Source organism: Pararge aegeria, chromosome 2, assembly GCF_905163445.1.
Source record: "Pararge aegeria chromosome 2, ilParAegt1.1, whole genome shotgun sequence".
Classification (NCBI taxonomy): Eukaryota; Metazoa; Arthropoda; class Insecta; order Lepidoptera; family Nymphalidae; genus Pararge; species Pararge aegeria.
Window position 1 is genome coordinate 18,586,772 of NC_053181.1, and position 23,358 is coordinate 18,610,129.

Sequence of the window (23,358 nt, forward strand, 5' to 3'; positions counted from 1 at the left end):
AAATCAGCAAATAATTCGATTCGACAAGATTATTTTTAATCTGTCTTTCACTCCGAACAAAACACGGTTACATGCGCGTGACGTCATTTGTGCTTAAGCCAATAATACTGACATCGTTTTTTCCACGATTACTTTATTTTTATCTAAATAAACTATCAAGAACCTTAGCTGACGTATGATTTATTTATAATAATATTAAATAGATTACGTAGCTGTAAATACCAAACGAAATAAGTTGACGCATCTAGGGAGATTCGTCAACTTATTTCGTGTCTGAGCACATTAAATGTCAAAAGCACAGATAACATTAAAAGTATTGTCTCTGAGATCTGAGACTATTCCTAACCTGTGGCTGTCAAAATAGAAAAAATATTTTTTAAAAATGGTGGTGTTCATGTTGATGGTGGCGATTTATTGACTGATTTCATTTATTTTGATTTGTATTTTGTACATATATAGTGTTAATCGCATAGCTTTGTGTAGTGGCTGTAGCCATATCATGCTTTCTTATGTCGGGTTCAGCTAAAACTACAGTGTTGGTCGAGGAGGGTGGCAATCAATCCAGAAAACGTTCCTTCTCGCATGCCAGCAACGAGCATACCAAGAAGGATCTAAACACAAAAAAAACAAAATCAGAAGATATGAGTGCAAACGAGAAGAAATCAAACTTTTCGGTACTAAATCCGAACTCCAATGGTGCTGTAAAAACGAGTTCAGCTTCGTCAATGAGTAAACCAGGAGCGACAACAAAGAAGTTAGTTATAAAAAACTTCAAAAGTAAGTTAAATGAAAGCCCATAAAATAACAGACGTAGACAGTTGTCTTTTCTAAGTTATCCATCCACTTGTATTTTACCTATTAACCCTATTTCTAGCTTCAGAATGAAGTTAGAATTAACGATAACATTAAGTTCATTCTGTCGAAAAAACCTGTCTGTACCCACCAGGGTAATTATCATTCAGCTCAATTACCCTATGCAAGCACAAGGGCCAGACTATAAGACTATTTAAATGTGGAATGCATTAGAACTGCACATTAGCTGCAAAATTGTAGTTTAGATGCAGTTTTTGTGTGTTTGTAATGCATAATGCAGTCTGAATGCAGTGGGATCATGCATTAGGTAGAACTTCACTAACTGGAAGCTGGCTCAGCAGTAGGTTTGCAGTTTTGATGCAGTTGTGCCAAATGCCAATGCTTAAAAACTGCATCAAAACTGTCATTCTATAGCTGGTTGACAGCTGTCATGCAGTCTGTGTGTGCAGTCACTGAGGCTGTGATATAATACAGAAACTTTGACATTGCTCAGACTTAAGAAACAGTTAAAATGTAATAAAATCTATCCCACAATCATCAACAGCCTATTACAGTCTACTGTTGGACTAAAAGCTTATACCAACCAGAAGGTTGGCTCATAATCACCTAGGGTTGGTGATCTTAGTAGATGGTATTTTAGAAGTATTCTCTGTTCTATAAGTAATACAGAGGATACTTCTGCCCATACTCTGTTATATTCCCTTAGTTGACTCATACAACATCCATTGGAAGAGGAGGGGTGGTGGCATATGGAATGAATTTCATATTTTGTTGCGTTAATTAGATTTAACCATTATTTGCTTCGTATAAATAACTAATTTCTTATTCCGCAGGCAAGCCAAATCTTCCCGAAAACTACCAGGAGACAACATGGAGCAAGTTGAAAGAGGCTGTCATAGCTATACAAACCTCCAAGGCTATTGCCTATTCATTAGAAGAATTGTATCAGGCTGTTGAAAATATGTGCAAACATAAGGTATAAGTTGTGCCATGTAAAATGTGCACTGAACTTCTTTGATGATGTACACAATTATTATGAACATTCATTATTTTAACCATCATAGAGTTTGCATATATTGTTATATTGTATAACATTCGATTTAATTCCTATAAATCTTGAACATCCTAGGTCCTTGGGTCCTTATTAATAGACAAGGCGAAATATCTGAATAGTTGGTTGTCACACTTCAATAAATTGGCAGGACCTTTTAAATGTTGCTGTTGAGCTTGAAATAACACTCCATAACTATTCCAATTTTATGCCATGTTAAAAAAAAGGCTCTTATGGTTCTATATTGATGCCTACATTTACTTGACTTTAATGTGAAACAATCTTTTCCCAACAAATGGTTTTAAAAGATTAATTATTGATCTTTTAAATATTTTACTCTAAAAAGTAATAAAAAAGGTCATTTTAAAGAAGTTAAGAAAAAAAATGTTGCCTACCCAATCCCAAAAGTTATGTGAAACATTTAACAGAACTTTTTAAACACAGAATTTTAAAACTCAATTATAATATCTCCTATCTTAATTATAGTATTTTTCTAAAATGTTTTAAATACTTTTAATCACTAATTTGGCAGCCTATTAGTGTACTGTTTGGGCACAGGTTTATTCTACATTGAACCTTCAGCTTCTTTATATATAAACTTTTCCCTTCTAGATGGCATCCCAGCTGTATGTCAACCTGACTAACCTAGTAGAAGCTCACGTAAAGTCCAACATAGAGCAATTTCTGTCAGAGAGTATGGACCGGCAGGTCTTTCTCAAGAGGATAGACGACTGCTGGCGCGCGCACTGCCGCCAAATGATCATGATCAGAAGCATCTTCCTATATCTTGACCGAACATATGTACTGCAGAATCCTAGTATACATTCTATATGGTAAGACTAGCAATTATCTTCATCTTTGTATTACAGTCTGCAGTAAAAAATTAATATTTAAAAAACTATTGTTGCTTGAAAATACTTGTATGTGTACTTATGTACATACATATTATATTCTTTGGAGTTAGCCAAAAAAGGTTTAGTTCGGAATAACAATGAGAGTTGACATTGTACAATATAAATCTTACTATGTTCCTCCCATGTTTTGTCTCTGATAACGTGATTTTTCCATTAATGTTTGCCACATTGTGCATTAGTGGCAGGGCAGGGATATTAATGAATTTTTTGCAAGTTTGGTATGTCTTTTGTAGAGGTCGCAACTGCCTTTTATGCAAGTAAAGTACGTATCGTAAACAGGTCTCAAGCTACTTCTATGCAAGTTGAGTCTGTCTCGTATATAGAAAGCACGTGTTGCTTATTCAGGTTGAATACGTCCCGTGTACAGGTTGCGAGTGTCTTTTATGCCTGTTTAGTATGTCTTGTGTAGAGGTCGCAAGTGTCTTTTATGCTAGTTTAGTACGTCTCGTATGTAGAAAGCGCGTGTCTTTTATGCAAGTAAAGTACGTCTCGTATACAGGTTGCAAGTGTATTTTATGCAAGTCGAGTATGGCGCAAGTGTCTCTTATGCAAGTTTAGTACCTTTCGTATACAGGTTGCAAGTGTATTTTTTGCAAGTATAGCACGCCTCGTATAAAGGTTGCAAGTGTCTTTTATGCTATTTTCTATCAACGTATCGTATATATAAAGTACGTGTCGTTTATACAACTAAAGTTCGTCTACGTTAAGTATACAGGTTGCAAGTATCCTTTATGCAAGTTTAGTACGTCTCGTTTATAAAAATCACGTCGTTTATGCAAGTAAAGTACGTCTCGTATACATGTCATGAATATATTTTATACAAGTTTAGTACATCCCGTATACGGGTGGCGAGTATCTTTTATGCAAGTATAGTACGCCTCGTATTTAGAAAGCACTTGTCGTTTATAGAAGTGGAGTACGTCTAGTAAATCAAAAGCTGAAATTAACAATCGACTTACCAGAAACGGTCATAAATTGGTGATATCTGCATATCGTCTGCGAAAGGTGCAGAACTCCTTTCTTGGGTTGAGTATACGCTTTTACAACATGATTCCTAAGGAAATTCTTGACCTACCAATGCATACATTTAAAAAATGTGTAAAAACGCATCTAGTACAGCGAGGTTACTATACATTTGATGAATTCCTCAATGACAAGGTAGAATGGAAGCAGCCAGCCTCGCTCTCATCTCCCGCAAGATAGCAAAATGATTGTAAATGTTGATGTTGGAAAAGAGCAACTACTGAGTTTCTTGCCGGCTCTTCTCGGTAGAATCTGCTTTCCGAACCGGTGGTAGAGTCACACAAACATGCATACTTGACGTTTCAAAAGTGCTTATAAAGTAGGCCTACTTGAAATAAATGAATTTGAATTTGAATTTGAATTTAAACAGGTCGCAAGTGTATTTTATGCAAGTTTAGTATGTCTCGTATACAGGTCGCAAGTGTCTTTTATGCACCTTAAGTTCGTCTCGTATATAAAAGCACGTGTCGTTTATGCAAGTAAAGTACGTCTTGTATACAGATCGCAAGTGTATTTTATGCACCTTAAGTTCGTCTCTTATATAGAAAGCACGCCTCGTTTTTAATCAAATACAGCCGCTAACATCACATGCAAAATTAAAATAAAGTTACTCCTGCCAATTTATTAGGTACGTGCCGCGGAGGGTAGGTACTATGCGCGTGTAGGTCTTTCATCTTTGCTAGGGTTGTCATAAGTAAATACTTAGAATGTTATGAATTAGTTTATTTGTATCAGTAAATATGCTTCTTTTGATTTAATATTTTTACAGGGTAATTCCTTATGGAAAATACACCCTTCAAACATTATTTCGTTATACGGTTACACAACGTACGACGACTCTTAAGTATTTTTAACATGTGTAAGTAATGGACAATTTCTCCATTTAATATCATATGACTTACAATTATTAATTGTAAAGTCAACATCTGCTGAGGATGCTCCGGTTCCGGAGCGAAACGTGCGTAGAGGGTCGTGCGTAGAGGTTTGCCGAGGGTCTGCTTGGTGTGGAGTATACGGATTGTAATAATTATAAATTACACGATACAGATTCTCCTGCTGTTCGCGGAGTATAGCAAATTAAGCTTAATTTTCATAAACATAAGCCTGTTTAGTGCACACGCCTGTACGAACGCCACTGGTAATATGACAGCGAAAGAATAGAGAGTGCACCTGAGGGCTTAGCACAGGCAGGAGTCAAAAATCATATCCCCCGATTATATCCCCTGACAGGGGATATAATTAACGTTACCACCTGCTGAAGCACGGAAACATGGAATAGGAAAATTTTACCCCCAATTATTATGATACATATTATTTGGAAACTCTTTCGACTTGTGCGCCAATGCCTCGAAGGTTAATGAAGCTGTGGGAGAAGATACGTTTTTATCTTTTCCCCGGGGAGATAAATGTCTCCTGCCCATGCTAAGGGTTAATGAAGCTTTCCCCGGGGACATAATTGTCTCGCTAGCCGTGATGCGTTTGCACACCTAAGTTTACCCGGCTAAGTGTTTTGTGGGGTTCTTAGACCAGGTCGCATTTGGAGCCCTCGTGGCTTTAGTTTTAAGTTTACGAATATGGTTATCGCCGTCATCTCACTACCGTGTAATTCTCACGTAATGTACGCATCAAAAGGGCCACCTATGGGCCTACTTCAATAAAGATATTTTTGACTTTGACTTGACTTGACACACTCACTTGTGCACTATAATATCTGACTGACCACCTGACCTCCTGATTGACCACTATAAATTTCGTAATGAAGAAATCTGTCAGGGAAACTGGTATTGGAGCTACTGGGGTCCTACCGTGGTTGCAGGGACATGGGCCTGGACCTGTTCCGGCACCACATCGCCATGAACACGCTGATCCAGACGCGCACCGTGGACGGACTGCTTTTGCTGATCGAGCGCGAGCGCGGCGGCGACTCGGTGGACATCTCGCTGCTCAAGAGCCTGCTCCGCATGCTGTCCGACCTGCAGATCTACCAGGACGCCTTCGAGCACAAGTGAGGAACCTGTACTTATCACTAGTGATGCGCCGAATCGTGGTTTCACCGAACACATCAACCCATCACCGGCCCAATACAGATCACGGCTCTCCGCTCACAATGAGAAGGGGTTATGGCCGTCCACCACGCTGGCCCAGTGCGGATTGGTTGACTCCACACACCTTTGAGAACATTATGTACAACTCTCAGGTATGCAGGTTTCCTCACGATGTTTTCCTTCCGTTGAAGCAAGCGATATTTTAATTGCTTAAAACGCACATAACCTAAAAAGATAGAAGTGCATGAGGTGCTGGGATTCGAACTCGGCCCCCCCGAAAGTGAAGTCGAGCTCCTACCCAATGCGTTATCACCGCTTCCGGATACCGGATATTATTCGGTTTAAACGGTTTATTATTTTTCGGTTACCCTCAGAATTAAGAACATACAGAAACCGAGTATACGACTAATATTTAAGTATCAAAAACAACTCTGCTTTAGAGTTGTTTGTCGAAAAAACAGTTAGTACTTAGCACTAAGCAAGTTAATAGTAAAAGTAATTATTTTACCTCTAAATGTTTACCATAAATTGGGAAAATGAGAAAACATTTGTGGGCTGGCAACATTCCGCGGGTGTAAAGTGAGAGTGCGCGCGGTGTTTTCACTGTTTTCGGACACAATGCACTGCATACAATAATGGTTTTATAAGAATTCTGTATGTAATTCATTCTGTGAGTTTACCATAACATTTTTTGCTGCGTAAACAGGTTCTAACATGTACGCTATGTGTCGAACGACCTCACAACCTGCTTCCCGCTCACCCACCATAGCACTTTGTTTCGAAACATCGGACGATCAAGTTACAAAAAAAAATGATATGAAAATTAAGCTTAATTTGCTATACTCCGCATCAGCAACGAATCTTCGGCAATGTACGCACGTTTCGCTCCGACATCTTCAGGAGATGATGACTTTACAATGAATAATCGTAAATTTTTTTTTAACAATTATTCATTGTACGTGAGTTGAGGGTACATTGCCGAGGATCTATTTGGTGTGGAGTTTAAGGATTGAAGAAATTATAAATTACACCATACAGATTCTTACTCACCTTACTGATAATTTTAACGGAATACATGTTTGTTGCAGATTCCTCCTGGCAACAGAGAGGCTGTATGCGGCGGAAGGACAGCGGTTGATGCGCGAGTTGGCCGTGCCGCAATACCTGGCACACGTTGAGAAACGGCTAAGAGAGGAAAATGAACGCTTGCTACATTATCTGGATCCCTGTACAAAGTGAGATTCTTTGCTCCTTCTATTTACAGTTTAGAATGCAACTTAGTAATGCACTTTCTGCAGTAAACTATGTTTACTAAATGTATTTTTTTTTAACTATCGAGTAGGTTAAATATTGCTTATAATATACGGCCAAAGCACTTGGTGTGCCTGTTCTTTTTTTAAATTTCCAGAGCTTGATGTGGAGGGGTTTGTACTCCGCATCAAGCTCTGGAAGGGGTTCGTTTCTCACAACTTAAAAATGTTTGTGTGATGAAAATTAATGTTTTTCAGTGTTTGGGTTTTTTATGTATTATAGTGGATTATAGTATTTATGTATATTAGTCATAAAAATATTCATCAGTAACCTTAGTACCCACAAGCTAAACTTACTTTGGGGCGATGTGTATACTGTAGTAATATAATTTTATTTATTTATTTATCACCTCTCGATTTCTCTGTCTTGACGGCTTCGTTGGACTTCTGTATGACAAGCCTTGTTCTGTGGTCATAAAGACTCTTTAAAAAGCTTTTGGTACCCCAAAAGTACCTTAAGTTAAACCTTCTTAAATACCAAATAATAGTGTATACAACATTGATAAAAAAAAAAAAAAAAAAATTGATTATCTTACATGTGTTAGCCTTAATTCCTCACTTTTTTTACCTAAGTGTAGATCAGTCATCATCATCGTAATCACCATATCAACCCACTAACGGGCACGGGTCACCTTCTACAATGAGAAGCGGTTACGGCCTTAGTCCACCACGCTGGCCCAGTGGGGATTGGTGGACTCCACACACCTGTGTGAACATTATGGCGAACTCTCGGAAATGCAGGTTTCCTCACGATGTTTTCCTTCACAGTTCAAGCGAGTGATATTTTAATTGCTTAAAACGCACATAACTTAGAAAAGTTAGAGGTGCGTGCTGGGATTCTAACTCGGCCCAATTCTAAGTGAAGCTGAGTCCGAACCACTAGGCTATCACCGGTGATACAATAAGTAATGTCAATAGTCAGTGGCTAGCACAGGGCTTTTGACCAGGGTAGGCATAAAGCAGAAAGATTGCATAAAATGGAAAAAATTGACCTCCTATACAAGTAATATAAAAGTTGTAGGGTAGGCAATGCTTTTGCGCATGTATGAAGCGCACGTTGCTGCCGATAGTGTATACAACATTATTTATTCTACATGTGGGCAACAACAACAAGCCATAATTTCACATCTTGACCCAGATTTAGATCAGTAGCCCGTGGAGAACTATTTATAATTTTCTGTTTGTGTTATCAGGTGGCAATTGATCCACACAATCGAGCGCCAACTCCTCAGCGAGCACCTGGCGGGCATCCTCAGCAAGGGTCTGGAGTCGCTGATGGATGGGCCTCGCCAGCAAGACCTCACCACACTGTACAGCTTGTTCAGCCGTGTGAAGGACGGCCTCAACGAACTGTGCAACCACTTCAATGCTTACATCAAGGTAGTTATACATATACAACGTGTGACCGAATTACGAAATACTGTTGAATGGTGTTGCGTATATTTCATAAGGAATCACCCTGTAAAAATATTAAATCATAAAATCAAATACGTTTATTTTTCCATACAACTAATTCATAACATTCTAAGTGTTTACATATGACAACCCTATTAAATATAAAAGACCGACACGCGCATAGTACCTAATAGATTGACAGGAGCCGCTTTATTTTAATTTTGCATTAGTGATGTGTTTTTAGGGCTGTATCTGATTTCTTTCAGGAAAAACTATGGCAGATGTCTACTCAAAAACCGTTTCGGTTTCACAGATAAGGCTTAGTTAGGTTACGGTACCTCTAAAGCCTAAAGCCTCTGAAAAAATATTTCTGTTTTCATTTACACATTGTATTACTATACCGTGTGGTGGCGGCAGATCAAAGTCAAAGTCAAAAATATCTTTATTCAAGCAGGCCCACTTTTGATGCTTTTGGTGGCACTTTTGATGCGTACATAAGAATTACACGGTAGTGAGATGATGGCGATAACCACATTCGTAAACTTAAAACTAAAGCTACGAGGGTTCCAAACGCGTCCTGGTCCTTAGACAAGGAAGAAGAAGCCCACAACAAACTTAGCCGAGTGTTTTTTTTATTTTGCTATCATCATCTCACAATGTCATTTAAAATTATTAGAAGAGCAACCTGGTTAGAGCAATAATTCACACCCAAGCTTTTTTATCGACTACGTAGTCCTTTATACTATAATAGGACTTTTCTATAAGCTTACGTTGAATACATCAACATACAATTTAAGATATCAGAATACAGTTGTCACCACCCCTCCTCTACCAGCCGGTGTCGTACGAGGCAACTAATATAATATACGGAAAAACACCCAGACACTATAACAAAATGCATGTTCATCACACATACTTTTTCCAGTTGAGGATCGTATCCACGGCCTTGAGAGTCAGAAAGCAGGGTAGCTGCCCACTGCGCCATTTTGCTGTCCAAATTTACTTCCTTCCAAGCTTTGCTCTGATTACCTCTAGTCCGTTTTTTTTAATTAATGAAAAAATAAAAATAGTTTATTTCGGTAATAAACAAAGTGGTATCAATATATCGGTGAAGTCTTCTTTTAAGAGTAGGATTACTGCCCCTGTGTCAGAAGACTCCGCTCTTCTATTACAATTAAAATAAACTTAATAAATGAAAGTAAAAGGAAGGTAGTTATACAAACAAAACAAGATACAATGCTATACAAAAGGATAGACATGTTATACAGAAATTTAGTTGTTTATTAAAAATAAAACCAATTTAATATGAAAAATTAAGAATGCGTGTTCGTGTGTGTATGTTAGTGTGTGAGGGAGTGCTTGCTCCTGGTTTGTGTAAGACAGAATTTGTGAAAATCCACAAGTGATAAATTAAAATTATTGTTCCCAGAAAAAAGGTCGCACGATAGTAATCGAGCCAGAGCGCGATAAGACCATGGTGGCAGAGTTGCTGGAATTCAAGGAGCAACTGGACAATGTGGTGACTGCGTGCTTCCAGCGCAACGACCGCTTCCTGTACTCCATCCGCGAGGCCTTCGAGCACTTCATCAACCAGCGACAGAACAAGCCTGCCGAACTCATAGGTAATACAGAACGACCGAAACAGTTTCAACAGTTTTCATTGGTAACGCCGCCGCGCTGCCTATGTCGCCTTAGCTGTGGGGTTTTCTTAATACGAATTTTTTGACGTGACAACGTCTTATAATTCGATGGAGCCGGCTGCACGCACGAAAACATGACGCATGCGGCGTTACCCCGCTCTGAGGCGTTCCATTCAAGGCTTGAAGTACAGGCGAGAGCGCGGAACGAGCGACAAAGAGGCACAGTCGGCCTCCGCGTTCGACATCTGTCTCTCTCCTACTTGAGTGAGCGATGCGTCCGCGTGGACAGCTTCTATACAATGTGGTGTCAATAGCAACGATAATATCTGTCAAACAAATAAAATTAAAATTTTCTTTTCCAAAATGCAACCATTCCATCAGTATTTTCTTACGACGTTGTCACTTTCAACTATCGTCAGTAAGCCGACTTTACAGACAACCAATTTTTTTTTTCATTTACCTCCCCGGCGCAGCGTGGGGTCTTATAAATGGGAGTTCTTAAATTTAATCCGCTAGGGGCAATTTTGGAATTTATAATTTCTGAATTTTCTCACCGATGGCTAGGTTTTACGTCTAGTAATACATGACGGACCAAACAGATGGTAAGTGAAAATCAGTTGCATATAAACAGAGCAACAATTCACAGGGCATGCCAGGTGCACATACTGCAACGGTACCGCCCTGCGTCCATCAATTGGAGCCTCATGTTACTACTCCGGCAATGAATAATCCAGTAGTGAGAGTGGAACAATAATTGTCCTAACACCAATACTATACAGGTTGAGAAAGCACTACTATACAATAGTCTACTTAAAGAGATTTTACGCGAGAAATCTTTTAAATAATCTAAAAATAAGCTTAAAAACATTGTTTAATTTTTTTATAAACGCGCCACCTTTAATTTTATTTTACTACTAAAAGCTGTTATTAGTTTTAAGCTGCTAGTTTTGTATCACACTAACTAGATAATATATTACCACTTGTTTATGATAATTTTAATTTCTCATTAAGTGAAACTGTTTATATATTTATAGTATATATTGCTATATATATATAAAGATTTTTATATATAAACTAGTGGACCCCAGCGCAATCTGTCGGGCTGATTTGTGAATCCAAACCATCCAGGGTGCCACCCAAACGCATACCAAAAAATTCATTCAAATCGGTCCAGCCGTTTAGGAGTTCAGTGTGACATACACACGCACACAAGAAATATATATATTAAGACAAATTTGTTTTATGTAATATGTTTCTTCAACCAAATGTTGCGTGGAGGAGATCTCTTCAAGCGATAAGGCCGCCTTTGCATATTTTGTATTATTGTTTGTTTTGTTAACCTAGCTTATTATTGTATGTGTCATAAAGACTTCTTCTGTTTCTTTTGAGAATAAATGTCTTTAAACCTTAATACTTGTTGCACCGTTTCAGCTAAATTCGTCGACCTCAAACTCCGAGCCGGCAACAAGGAGGCGACAGAAGAAGAACTAGAAAGACTCCTGGACAAGATAATGGTTTTGTTCCGTTTCATACACGGCAAGGATGTATTCGAAGCGTTCTACAAGAAGGACTTAGCTAAAAGGTATGCAGTTATTCTATCACCCTGTGTCTATCAACCTAGGGCGTCAGTGTTAAATTTGTTGTCTCTGTATCTATTGTTATATAGGCGAAAACGTCCACACTAATATTATAAATGCGAGAGTGTTTTTTTGTTTATATGTAGGTTTGTTACCTATTTTCAGCTCAACCACTCAATCCTTATGATACTTGGCACATATATATCTTCTATACCGGACATGGATGTAGGTTCATTTAAGTCCTAAAAAAGCACGAAATTAACTTTTCAGAAGAATTTCAACAGCTGTTGTTGTTACCTATGCACGGCAAACAGTGTTTGCGAAATAATGTTTTTATTTTAATTTATCAGTTCAGCGCGATGAAACAATACAAGTGCCGTATCTTTGAAGTGCCGACGTTGCCTTTCAGTATAAGTCGGCAGTCGTTTTGGGTCGGCTTACCAAAGCGTGCAAACGTTCTGCCATAGTATGCACGAACCATTGAAATTAATATCACAAGACAATCTCGCGGATCAAAAATTACTTAAAATACTTGGCTAGTCAGATTTTGTTTGTTTAGTGCAATAATATAGTTCTATCTCTCTTTTTAAAATAATTAATATAGAATTAGCTTGGTTTTTCCTTTTGTATACTACCCCAACCTTTTCGCTTTTCTTTTTAGTTTTCCTAATCCTAAGGTTGCCTGCAAGGATCGCTACTTAGCGATAAGGCCGACTTTTTGTTTCTAATACCTTATGCTATTACAATATGTCAATGTATTACAAGCGATTCTATTAGTGGTGCTTTGAATAAATAAATAAATTCTTCTTCTTTTTGGTGCATTGGTTCTGCTGCTTATTTATATATATTTTTTTAAACGAGGAAACTTTATAGATAGAATAAAAAACTAAGTTGTAAAAAAGGAAACGGAATTTTGAATTATTAGGATCAGGAAAGGATGTGAATAATATAAAATGGAATACTTAAACTAGGTACATATTTACAACTTAATATCAATACCATACGGTAAATGAGTAAAATAGTTTATATATACAACGGTCAAAAGTAGGAATTATTATAATCAATTTAAACCTCTTATTTAATTTAGGCTACTAGTGGGCAAATCTGCGTCGGTGGACGCCGAGAAGTCGATGCTTAGTAAATTAAAACAGGAGTGCGGAGGCGGCTTTACCTGCAAGCTGGAGGGCATGTTCAAGGATATGGAACTGTCCAAAGACATCAATATTACTTATAAGCAGGTATGTTTATTATTCAGGCCTTTTAAAAATTATATGTTTAAAAAACATATAACCCCCCCTAGCGTGGGCTTAGATAAAAGCGGAGGTATACCGTAATAACTTTTTATCTCGTGTGCAATAGTTTTAACGGCATAGTTTGGCAGACATTACAGGAAATATAGTGTGACAGACATTTTTCACGTTAAAATTCGCGGTTTTAAGAATAATTTTTAGTTAAACTCTGAAACATTTTGTGGTTAATGTTATAATATTTTATGGAAACTATCGGTTTATGCGACTACTTCTAAGTGTTAAAGTCATTGGAGAGGCTAATAAATGTTGTCTTTGTTGCGATGCGATATTGAGTTGTTAGAATATATTTAGTACTGTGCCCTAAACAACAATATGTCATTTATTTGAGAAAGGTTTTTTTAAAATTCCATAGAAATCCTTGAAGTAGACTTATAAAATAAAATAAAAAATCAAAATATAGGCAAGGAGTCACCACTTTTGGATAAGTCTTAAAGTGGCCATTTTGTCGGGGTTTATCTACAGGTTATATTTCCGTGAGTTTGCTCAGGAACTATTCGTTCGGCCTTCTTCCCTGTCACTATTTTAGCATTGCACTTTAAGACTGGGTTTTCATCCTTGTATTCAATATAAGAAACCTTGACGTATTATATAAAACAATACACATTCATAAGTTAATAATATAAAACGCCGAGCAGTGTCAGAGCTTTCATATAATATAACTATAATAATAAATATAATATACTTTAATATTTGTATATGATATTAGGTTACTAGAACTGGGTGTTTTTATGTAAGCAGTATTATGAAAATTCAGCTTAATTTGCTATACTCCGCGAAAAGCAGAAGAATCTGTATGGTAATTTATAATTTCTTCAATCCTTATACTGCACACCAAACAGATCTTCGGCAATGTACCCTCTACGCACGTTTCGCTCCGAAAACGGAGCATCCTCAGGAGATGTTGACTTTACAATGAATAATTCTTTACTTAATAATTATATAATTATTTTTATTATTATTATTAATAATAATTATATCACGAAAATATTTATTCTTAAGTCCTTTTTTTGATTGCACTTGCACTTAACAATCATTGATTGTAAAGTCAAAATTATAAATTACACTACACAGATTCTCCTGCTGTTCGCGGAATATAGCAAATAAAGCTTAATTTTCATAATATATTATGGATTTCCGCAAAGTAACGCCTGCTTTTATCCAATATGTCAGCAGTAAGCTAACTGTTTCAGAATCATTTATAGAGGATTTATATTCAGGGTGTTGATAAAGTCTTGTATGCAACTGTTAATAACTAGATATAAAAGCACTCATGTGATACTATTATACCCAAATTCAGGTTTTAATACCCCTTATTATGCAACAGTTGCATAAATAACTATTTCATTCACATTATGCTTACATCTATATTACGATTACTCTAGCACTTAGCGGCAAGTCAGGAGACCGTCGGTCTTGAGCTGTCGGTGTACATCCTTACAATGGGCTTCTGGCCTACATACCCCCCGGTCGAGGTCCGGTTGCCGGCGGAACTGACCCGACATCAGGACCACTTCGCCAAGTTCTACCTGGCCAAGCACTCGGGCAGGAAGTTGCAGTGGCAAGCCACACTGGGGCACTGTGTACTTAGGGCGCACTTTGCACAGGTATGAGACATTAATTGCATGTAGGTCTTCAGCGGTTGGTCTTCGCCAAGCAGGGGTACTGACCTTTGTTGCTATATTGTTTTCCAGTGAATATATTTTTCCAAGATACAAAGTATGCTAACATATAATATACATATTATTTCTACTTTGATACTGCTTTTCCTTGGATTGTTTTGTGAAAATAATTAGGTATTTAAAAAAAAAACATACTCAACAGCTTGAATCATACGAAATTACCAGATTAATTAGATTTCTACGATATCGAAAGTTAATATGTAGATAATATACAAATTAAGATAAATACTACATGTCGTTCTAACTATTACATGACATGAGCAAATAAAAATAATTAAATGTAATAGTCCAGTCCTATATTCAGATACAAAACGTCATACGATATTTTGACCTTTACAATGAAAGTGTATGTTTAAATTAGTAATGAACAAACTGCCTTTCCGATTATGTATTGTTGAAGTCAACTGTAAAAGTGGGAAGTTATGTGATCGACTTTATTAACGAAACGGTACAATATGACTGACGCTGTATGTTATCTTAATTAAGTAACATTTTATTTCCAGGGTAACAAAGAGCTACAAGTATCGTTATTCCAAGCCCTCGTCCTTCTATTATTTAATGACGGGGACAATCTCTCCTTTGAAGACATCAAAACAGCTACGAATATAGAGGTACGTATTCAGTGAGATTCACTGAGACTTATCTGTGAAACTAATAGTTTTTGAGTTAACCACTGCCATAGTTTTTACTGAAATAAATCAGATACAGCCCTAACATCATATGCAAAATTAAAATCAAGTGACTCCTGCCACTTTTTTAGCGTAGGGACTATGCGCATTTCGGTCTTCTCTTCAATAGGGTTGTCAAAAGTAAATACTTACAATGTTTTGAATTCGTTTGTATGGAAAAATAAATGTTCCTTTTGATTTCATATTATTACAGGGTGTTTCCTTATGAACGATACTTATGCATCCTTCAACATTATTTCGTAATTCGGTTACACGTTGTAGACATCAACTGAATCACTAGGCATTCTATTTAGGCGATGCCTAAGTTTAGTGAAAACAGGCATAAAGCGTGCATGTCACCCCAGGAAGGCGAGCTGCGTCGGACCTTGCAGTCGCTGGCGTGCGGTAAAGCGCGCGTGGTGACGAAGACGCCGAAGGGCCGCGACGTGCAGGACCGCGACCAGTTCGCCTTCAACGCGGACTTCACCAACAAGCTGTTCCGCATCAAGATCAACCAGATCCAGATGAAGGAGACGGTGAGTGACTTACAGCTAGCAATGATTTTACCATGCGAATCGAATGTATGAATGAATGAATGCACTTTTATTGCACACTGTTGGCGTCCTCACGGCCGCTTTGTTGTGTTTTATATAAATGAAACTAAGTGGACTGTATATAAAGCTGATTTTAATAAGAATAACAACGTTGGGAATGATTGTCTACAAATCGTTGTACGCGTCGTCGGTGGTCCGTGCGATGTACCCGTCGTCTCGCCTGGCCCCCCGCGCGTCTTCTCCCGTACGTTACAAACGAGTATATCGTTCCCGCTCACACACCAAACAAAAGTATAGAAAAATAAGAAAAAAGACAACAAATAAGGCCGCTTATACAGTCTTGTGTTTTCAATTTGGCAGCCTTATCGCTACATAACGACCGATGTGCATTGTTAACTGTCTAAGATGAATAAACGCCCACCTTTACAAAGTAGGAAAAGAAGTCACCTTGCCTTCACTGTGTAGGGTCAGAACAAAATAAAAAATAAAATCTGTATATTTCGTCATCACCATCATTGAAAAGGGTTTATAGCGTAACGTATTGTTCTACTTCACTCCTCGCCCTTGAGAAACTTTGGAGAACTCTCAGGATAGCTAATTGCTCAAATAAAAAACGTTACTCGTTATTATTAAAGTTTGTGCTGGGGATTGAACTCGGCCTCCCCGTAACGGAGGTAGAAGGTTTGACCACTAGGCTATCACCGCTTATACTACTTAAAGCACTACTACTGGAAATAATAATGGACTATAACAATATATTAGAAATAAACATTAAACCATCGTACAGTTTACTGCAGGGTGCATAAATTTAATAATTTATTCAAGGGAAATTATATATTATTTTATAACAATTTACCGAATGAAATATTTGAGATGTCTCTGAATAAGTTCAAAGTTTACATAAAACGCTAGTATAAAAATCCTTTTATTATATTAAGGATTACTTAAATCGTTTAAGCTCTGGCTTGAATTGCTCTTATTTCATAGGTAAATATTAATTAACTGTGAGATGGTGATAACAAAAAAAATACCCAGGTAAGTTTGTTGTGGTGCTTTAGGTTTAATTTGGCGAACGTAGTAATCACCATTACCTCACAATTATGTGAACATATATGTATTAAAGTTTTATAAGTGCCTGTGATATGCCTCCACGAATAAAGAATATTTGAGGTTTTTTTGGAAGCGGTGATAGCCCAGTAAGGACTTCGGCTTTACTTTCGGGGGGCGGAGGTCGAATCCCAGCACGCACCTCTAACTTTTCTAAGTTATGTGCTATTTAAGTAATTAAAATATGCTTCAACGGTGAAGGAAAACATCGTGAGGAAACCTGCATGCCTGAGAGTTCTCCATACAGGCGTGTGACGTCCACCAATCCGCACTGGGCCAGCGTGGTGGAATGCCGCTTGAACCCTTCTCATTGTGGGAGGAGACCCGTGCCCTGGGCCGGTAATGGGTTGATATGATGACCATAATTAATTTAAGTGCAATAATGTTGACGCTGATGTCCTCCCGCAGAGTGAAGAGCAAAAGGCGACTGAGGAGCGCGTGTTCCAAGACCGGCAGTACCAGATCGACGCGGCCATCGTTCGCGTCATGAAGATGCGCAAGACTCTCTGCCACAACCTGCTCATCTCGGAGCTGTACAACCAGCTCAAGTTCCCCGTCAAGGTAACCTGCTCTAATACACGAGGATCTGGTGTTATTGACTGCCATGTCTGAGATTTTCTACCCCATCACTTTATCGATATCTTTTGTAAAGACTGCTGGACATAGGTCGCCTGTTTCCAGCACCTTGGTACCCCAACGTCCATCGGTTCTCCGAGCGATGTTGTATGGAAGGCCAAGGCCATCCGAGTGCCAAGTGTTCTCTATCTACGTATACTTATTCGATAGCGTGAAAGTTAACTACGATTTACACGGTATCGACGGAGCGCCATCTAGTTACAATACTGGGAAACCGTACTGACACTAGATGCCGCTCTGACTTTACCATATAAAGCGCAGTTAACTTTCTCGAGATCGAACTAGACAACGTAGGTAGAAAATCTCGAACATGGTACTCTGACCAATAATCCATATAGACTGACAGACAGTAGGACATATACGACTAATAATAATATATAATTTATTTTAAATGTATATAATTATTTTGTCTGGGACATTATTCGATTATATCCTTAGCCCATTTTTCTTTATTGCGACTTCATGTATGTCTTGTATGACAAGACACACATGAAGTCTAAAGCTTTCTAAGTTAAGTCGTTGTCTTGTATTTTTTATTTAATCAAACAGAGTCTGGTGGTGCCGTGTGGTGACTGCTGGTGGCAGATATATGAAGAAAATTAAGCTTAATTTGCTATACTCTCTGATTGGTGTGGAGTATAAGGATTGAGAAATTATAAATTACACCACACAGATTCTCCTGCTTTTCGCGGAGTATAGCAAATTAAGCTTAATTTTCTTTTTTAGTTTTCTTTTTCTTAATTTTATACCCTAAGTAAGCAACAAATCGACGTGATTTTTAGCATAGAGTTAGTTGAAAGGATGGAGAGCAACGTAGGAAAAGTTTTTTTTTTCTATATTTAACACACAAACCAGCACGGCTAGCATGGGCATGGAGACAATCTTCTCCCACAGCTTTATCAACTCTCAGAGCGTTGGCACACGAGGTGAAATAATATCCAAATAATATATGTGTATTAATAAACGGGGGTAAACTTCTCCTATTCCATGTTCCGGTGATTTAGCAGGTGGGCACGTTAATTATATACCTTCTCAAGGGATACAATTTTTACCTCCTGCCCGTCCCGCCTGCTAGCCCTGCAGATCATGACAAAACATAAACATAAGAAATATAACCAATTAAAATAAAACTAGCCATTCTCCACCACATGTGTGTATAAATGCAGCGTTCTTAGATATTTTATTACAAAACATATATATGGATATTTTTTTACAAATTCCCGTTCGAAACGCGTATTTTGCCGGAATAAAAAGTAACCTATGTTATTTCAACTATTTCTATGCAAAAAATCAAGTCGAGTGGTGGTTTACTTAGGGCGTGAAGTAAGGAAAACCAAACACACACTTTCCCATATATGAATTTTTGCTCCAAGCGTACGTAAACATTTGTTTCTTTCCCCCACAGCCAGCGGACCTCAAGAAGCGCATAGAGTCGCTAATCGACAGAGACTACATGGAACGCGATAAGGAAAACCCCAACCAATACAACTACGTCGCGTAATACTCAGCAGCGTATAAACTATTCCCAACAAACGCGCCGCGTCGCATCGCATCGCACCGCACCGCATCGCAATCCGCATGCAATGAAGGAAATCAAATGCGTCCCCACAGAATTAAAGTCCATATTAGCTCTCAATGCATACACCAAGACTTGCCCGAGAGTTTTCCGCAATGTTATCAACGTCAACCAATATATACTCGGCCAAAGTGGTGAACGATGGCCTAAACCCTTCTCATATAAGAATTGCAGCTCGCAAACGAAGAAACGCATGCGCGTAACAATTACGTCATTGTAAAATGGATTTAATGTCTATCATATTAGAATCGCAAATTATGCGCTACTAATTTTTATTTTTATTTTACAAACGTTATGCCAAACTTTCTAGTTGTAGAATTGTGAGCAAATTTGAGCAATATAACCATAGAAATAAATTTTATTTTACTCTTGACAGTTTCGATTCGTTTCTTGACAGCTCGGAAACAATATCACGATTGCGAGCGGGCTTATCCTACTAAGGGTATTGGCTGGTTATAATGATGCATGTACCAGGAAAACTGTCTGGTGCAATCGTATGCCGCCGCGTGCTTTTGATTCCATCTCTCTCTGCTACCATCGGAGAGGGGCGGATTGTGAAATTTTCTACCCACGTTTCCGATGGAGAAAATTTAATGAACTGCGACAGCATGCACCAATGCAAGTCAAGGCCATCCGAGTGCCAAGTGTGAGTTAAGTGCAATTTAGATGGTATAAAATGAGCGCCATCTAGTGACAAGCCTGTTTCCCAATATTGTAACTATACGGCGCTCCTTCGATACCATGTAAGTTGTAGTTAACTTTCACGCTATCGAATGATTATGCGTAGGTAGAGAACCTCACATTTGGCACTCGGATGGCCTTGACTTAGATTAATCAAAAGACTGCGAATAGATGCGGAAGCATGCTGCGGTATTCGGGTGTATGCTCTTGCATTCCTTTGAATTTTCTCCATCATGCGGGTGCATGCGACTCCACGCGATTCCATGCGACGCGTTTGAACTGAATCGTACTTAAGGGTGCATTGCCACACATCAGTTTCGCCGTCGGTCAGCGGCGACAAGCAGCTCACTACCATCGCATAAAGCAGTTTAATTTTCAAAAGACAGTTTTATATAACGAGGGTACCTTGACGTGTCTGAAATAAGACTATAACACTGAAACAAGAGCGTAAAATAATACTGCTCTTGCGATCGTAGTAAGTCCGCTTATGGTCGCCCATTTATAGTGTTCGACTTAAAAAAAAAATTCGCTTAGCTAACAATAGTGCTGAGTAGTTAAATACGCGTCGGATGCTAACTAACTAACTTTTAGTATCCAACTACCAAACAGTGAAAGTGCACTAACAAACAGTGATCTTGTATTGTAGACATGTATACTCTAATTACTACTTAAATTCCATTTTTTTTTTAAATTGTCTTATTATGTAAACAGTTACTTTTTGATGTAAAGATCATTTTGAAAATATGGAAAAACGATAAAAGCATACATTCATAAAGAATATATGTTTTTATTTTTTTTGATTTTTTATTTATTTCAACATACATATTTGTTTTTCTTCTATTTTTAAAACACACTTTACAATAAAAAGTAACGAAACGATTGTATACATAATAACATAACAAGTTAGAAAAAATGGAGTATAGGTTGTTATAACGTTTATATGCTCTCAAAGCGCACGCCGAAGCACCCGGCGCTGGGGGGGTTTCTTACAGGAGTGGGGAAAAGGACAGATTCCACAAATTCCAATTTTATTTATTTATTTCAAGTAGTTTATAAGCACTTTTGAAACGTCAAGTCAGTTAGAAGGAAGATTCTACCGAGAAGAAGAAACGGAGTTTAACTTTAAGGTGACTGGTCCACGAAACTGGATGTGTGGGAATGAACCCTAATTCGAGATTGTAGCTTTATTGTTTTCTTTAAAGTAACGACATCTAGTAAATTTGAGGGTAGACAGATAACCAAATTGTAAATTCCAATTTTATGAGCCTTAATATAACGTCTTATAATAATACATACTAGCAATAATATGAAGCTAGCTTTAATAGCCTTTACACACAACGACATTTTCTCTCGCCGCATATTGTTTTGTTGAACATATACAAAAGTTAGTATTACCTTTCCATTCATATTAACATGGCGAAGGAGTCAAATAAAACTTAATGTTTATGTAATCAAAACTGTACACAAGTTTAACAAAAATAGCTTCAGTTATTGAACTGTCTTAAAACATAAACATTCATCTATTTAGCTCTGTTTAAAATCCTACTGTCGCAATTCAACTATACGTGAAAGTGTATCAGTGTGTAAAGACTAAACTAATTCAAGCTAAGATGCAAAACACACTAGCAACTTAACGTGTGATATTAGACGATGACCCTCCTGAAGATACTCCCTCCTCCATCATACCTGTTCAAGTTTTCACGCTCAATTTTCAGGGTCCTTATTCTATATTATCTTTTAATCACATCATGACAATTTATACCACAATATGACTTAAAAATATACAGTTTGTATACAAAGTTGCCAAAGTTGTAGTATGTTTCAAAATTCATATAAATTAAGAGTTTCATTACCAGTAGAATTCGTCTTGCCTTGTTTGAAGTTTGTGAATAATAATCGGTAGTAAGAAATATAGGACTACTCGATAAATAGGGCACTTAATAGGACCCTAACTAGTGCTACAGAAATAGTGTACACTAGCTGTAATTACATTCCACTAATTTAGGGCACTAATTCAGTTAGGGCCCTAAATTCGTGAATAATATTTGACGGGTAAGGCGCCATATATTAAAGAATATCTGACGAACTAAATAATTGATTAACCTACAAGTACAAGACAGTTTTAAGTTAAGATTTTGTTTTGTATTTTATTGTACATTCTATTATTCTTCATTATTTATAAACAGTCACGTCATCGACAAATTCCGATCAGTGTTGAGAAAATATAATTCTGTAAACGTTAAGAAGTCTTCCCCACACGAATTTTACGTTAGGCCGACGCGTCTAGTTGACTGAAATCTTTTACTTACACTACGCCATGTCCTCCCACCTAAAGGATCATTCCCACATATCAGTCTCATCACCTGATAGATATCGAATACTAAATATTGGATAGAAGCAGGCGTTACTTAGCGGAATTCCGTGCGATGAACCTTAAGCTTACTTAGCTACACTCTGCGCAAAGCAGGAGAATCTGTGTGTCTGTATTTATAATTTGTTCAATCTACATTCCACACCAAACTAAGTGTATTGCCGTGTCTGGGAACGATATTTCACATTACAAAACGATATTCTAATAAGTCGCTGATAGGCGACGTGACTGATGTGTTAGAATGAACCTTTAGTTACTAAAAGTTTCGCTTTGTTTGCCGTGGTATTAGTTGTAAGATTTAAATGTTACTTTGCTATATTGATCCTTGTTGTGTTCACTTCGGGGGGTCACCAGTAAAAAATAAACTATTTATAATTTTCAACAATTGTTTTATTACGCCACGTTATTCATTTAATACGCCACGTTATAATGCAATTTTTAAAGCAACGCTTCAAAAGACAAATAACCTATCTTCCATAAATGTTCGGCATGTAAAGAAAGACATTTGAAAACAAATCTCGATCCGCCAGTACCGATAACGATGGCATGCATTGCAGTCAGCTGGGGCCACGAAATGCGTTTCTTTTAATCCTTCTTAACGCATAGAGCGTATTTTTACCTGAATTTTGATTTTTTTGCAATCCAAAAGAAAAAAAGTCTCCATGACTGACTACGGTGGTATATTTGCCAGAATTTCCAAATACGCCGGAAACAGTGCACTGGTGTGCGCAAACAAAGGTGCACTCTACATTGCCTCACCCTCATAGCCATGGGACGGCTCCGACACAACCGAAAAGAGATCTGGCGCAGGCCCGAAAGCTTTACATGCTCTCCGAGGCACGGGGTGAATCACAGCGAATTTCCAAACTCCAGGCTGGTACTGAGAATTTCTTATAAAAAAATATTATTCATTGGCCAGATCCGGGGATCGAATCCAGGACCGTGATCTGCAGTGGAACATGCTAACCACTGGACCAACGAGACATGTTTTCACGTAACTATTTATCT

At 37.8% G+C, this 23,358-nt stretch overlaps 1 protein-coding gene across 1 annotated transcript; it reads left to right on the forward strand.

Moving 5' to 3' along the window:
* Positions 1-369: 369 nt before the first annotated feature.
* Positions 370-22,732, forward strand: LOC120628569 (cullin-4A). Its single transcript, XM_039897004.1, has 14 exons — positions 370-777; positions 1,647-1,789; positions 2,477-2,697; positions 5,618-5,806; positions 6,935-7,081; positions 8,350-8,536; positions 9,981-10,173; positions 11,623-11,773; positions 12,856-13,006; positions 14,461-14,682; positions 15,261-15,368; positions 15,791-15,961; positions 17,495-17,647; positions 19,128-22,732. Exons 1-14 carry the CDS (start codon positions 510-512, stop codon positions 19,221-19,223), a joined length of 2,400 nt encoding a protein of 799 aa, XP_039752938.1. The 5' UTR covers positions 370-509; the 3' UTR covers positions 19,224-22,732.
* Positions 22,733-23,358: the final 626 nt, after the last annotated feature.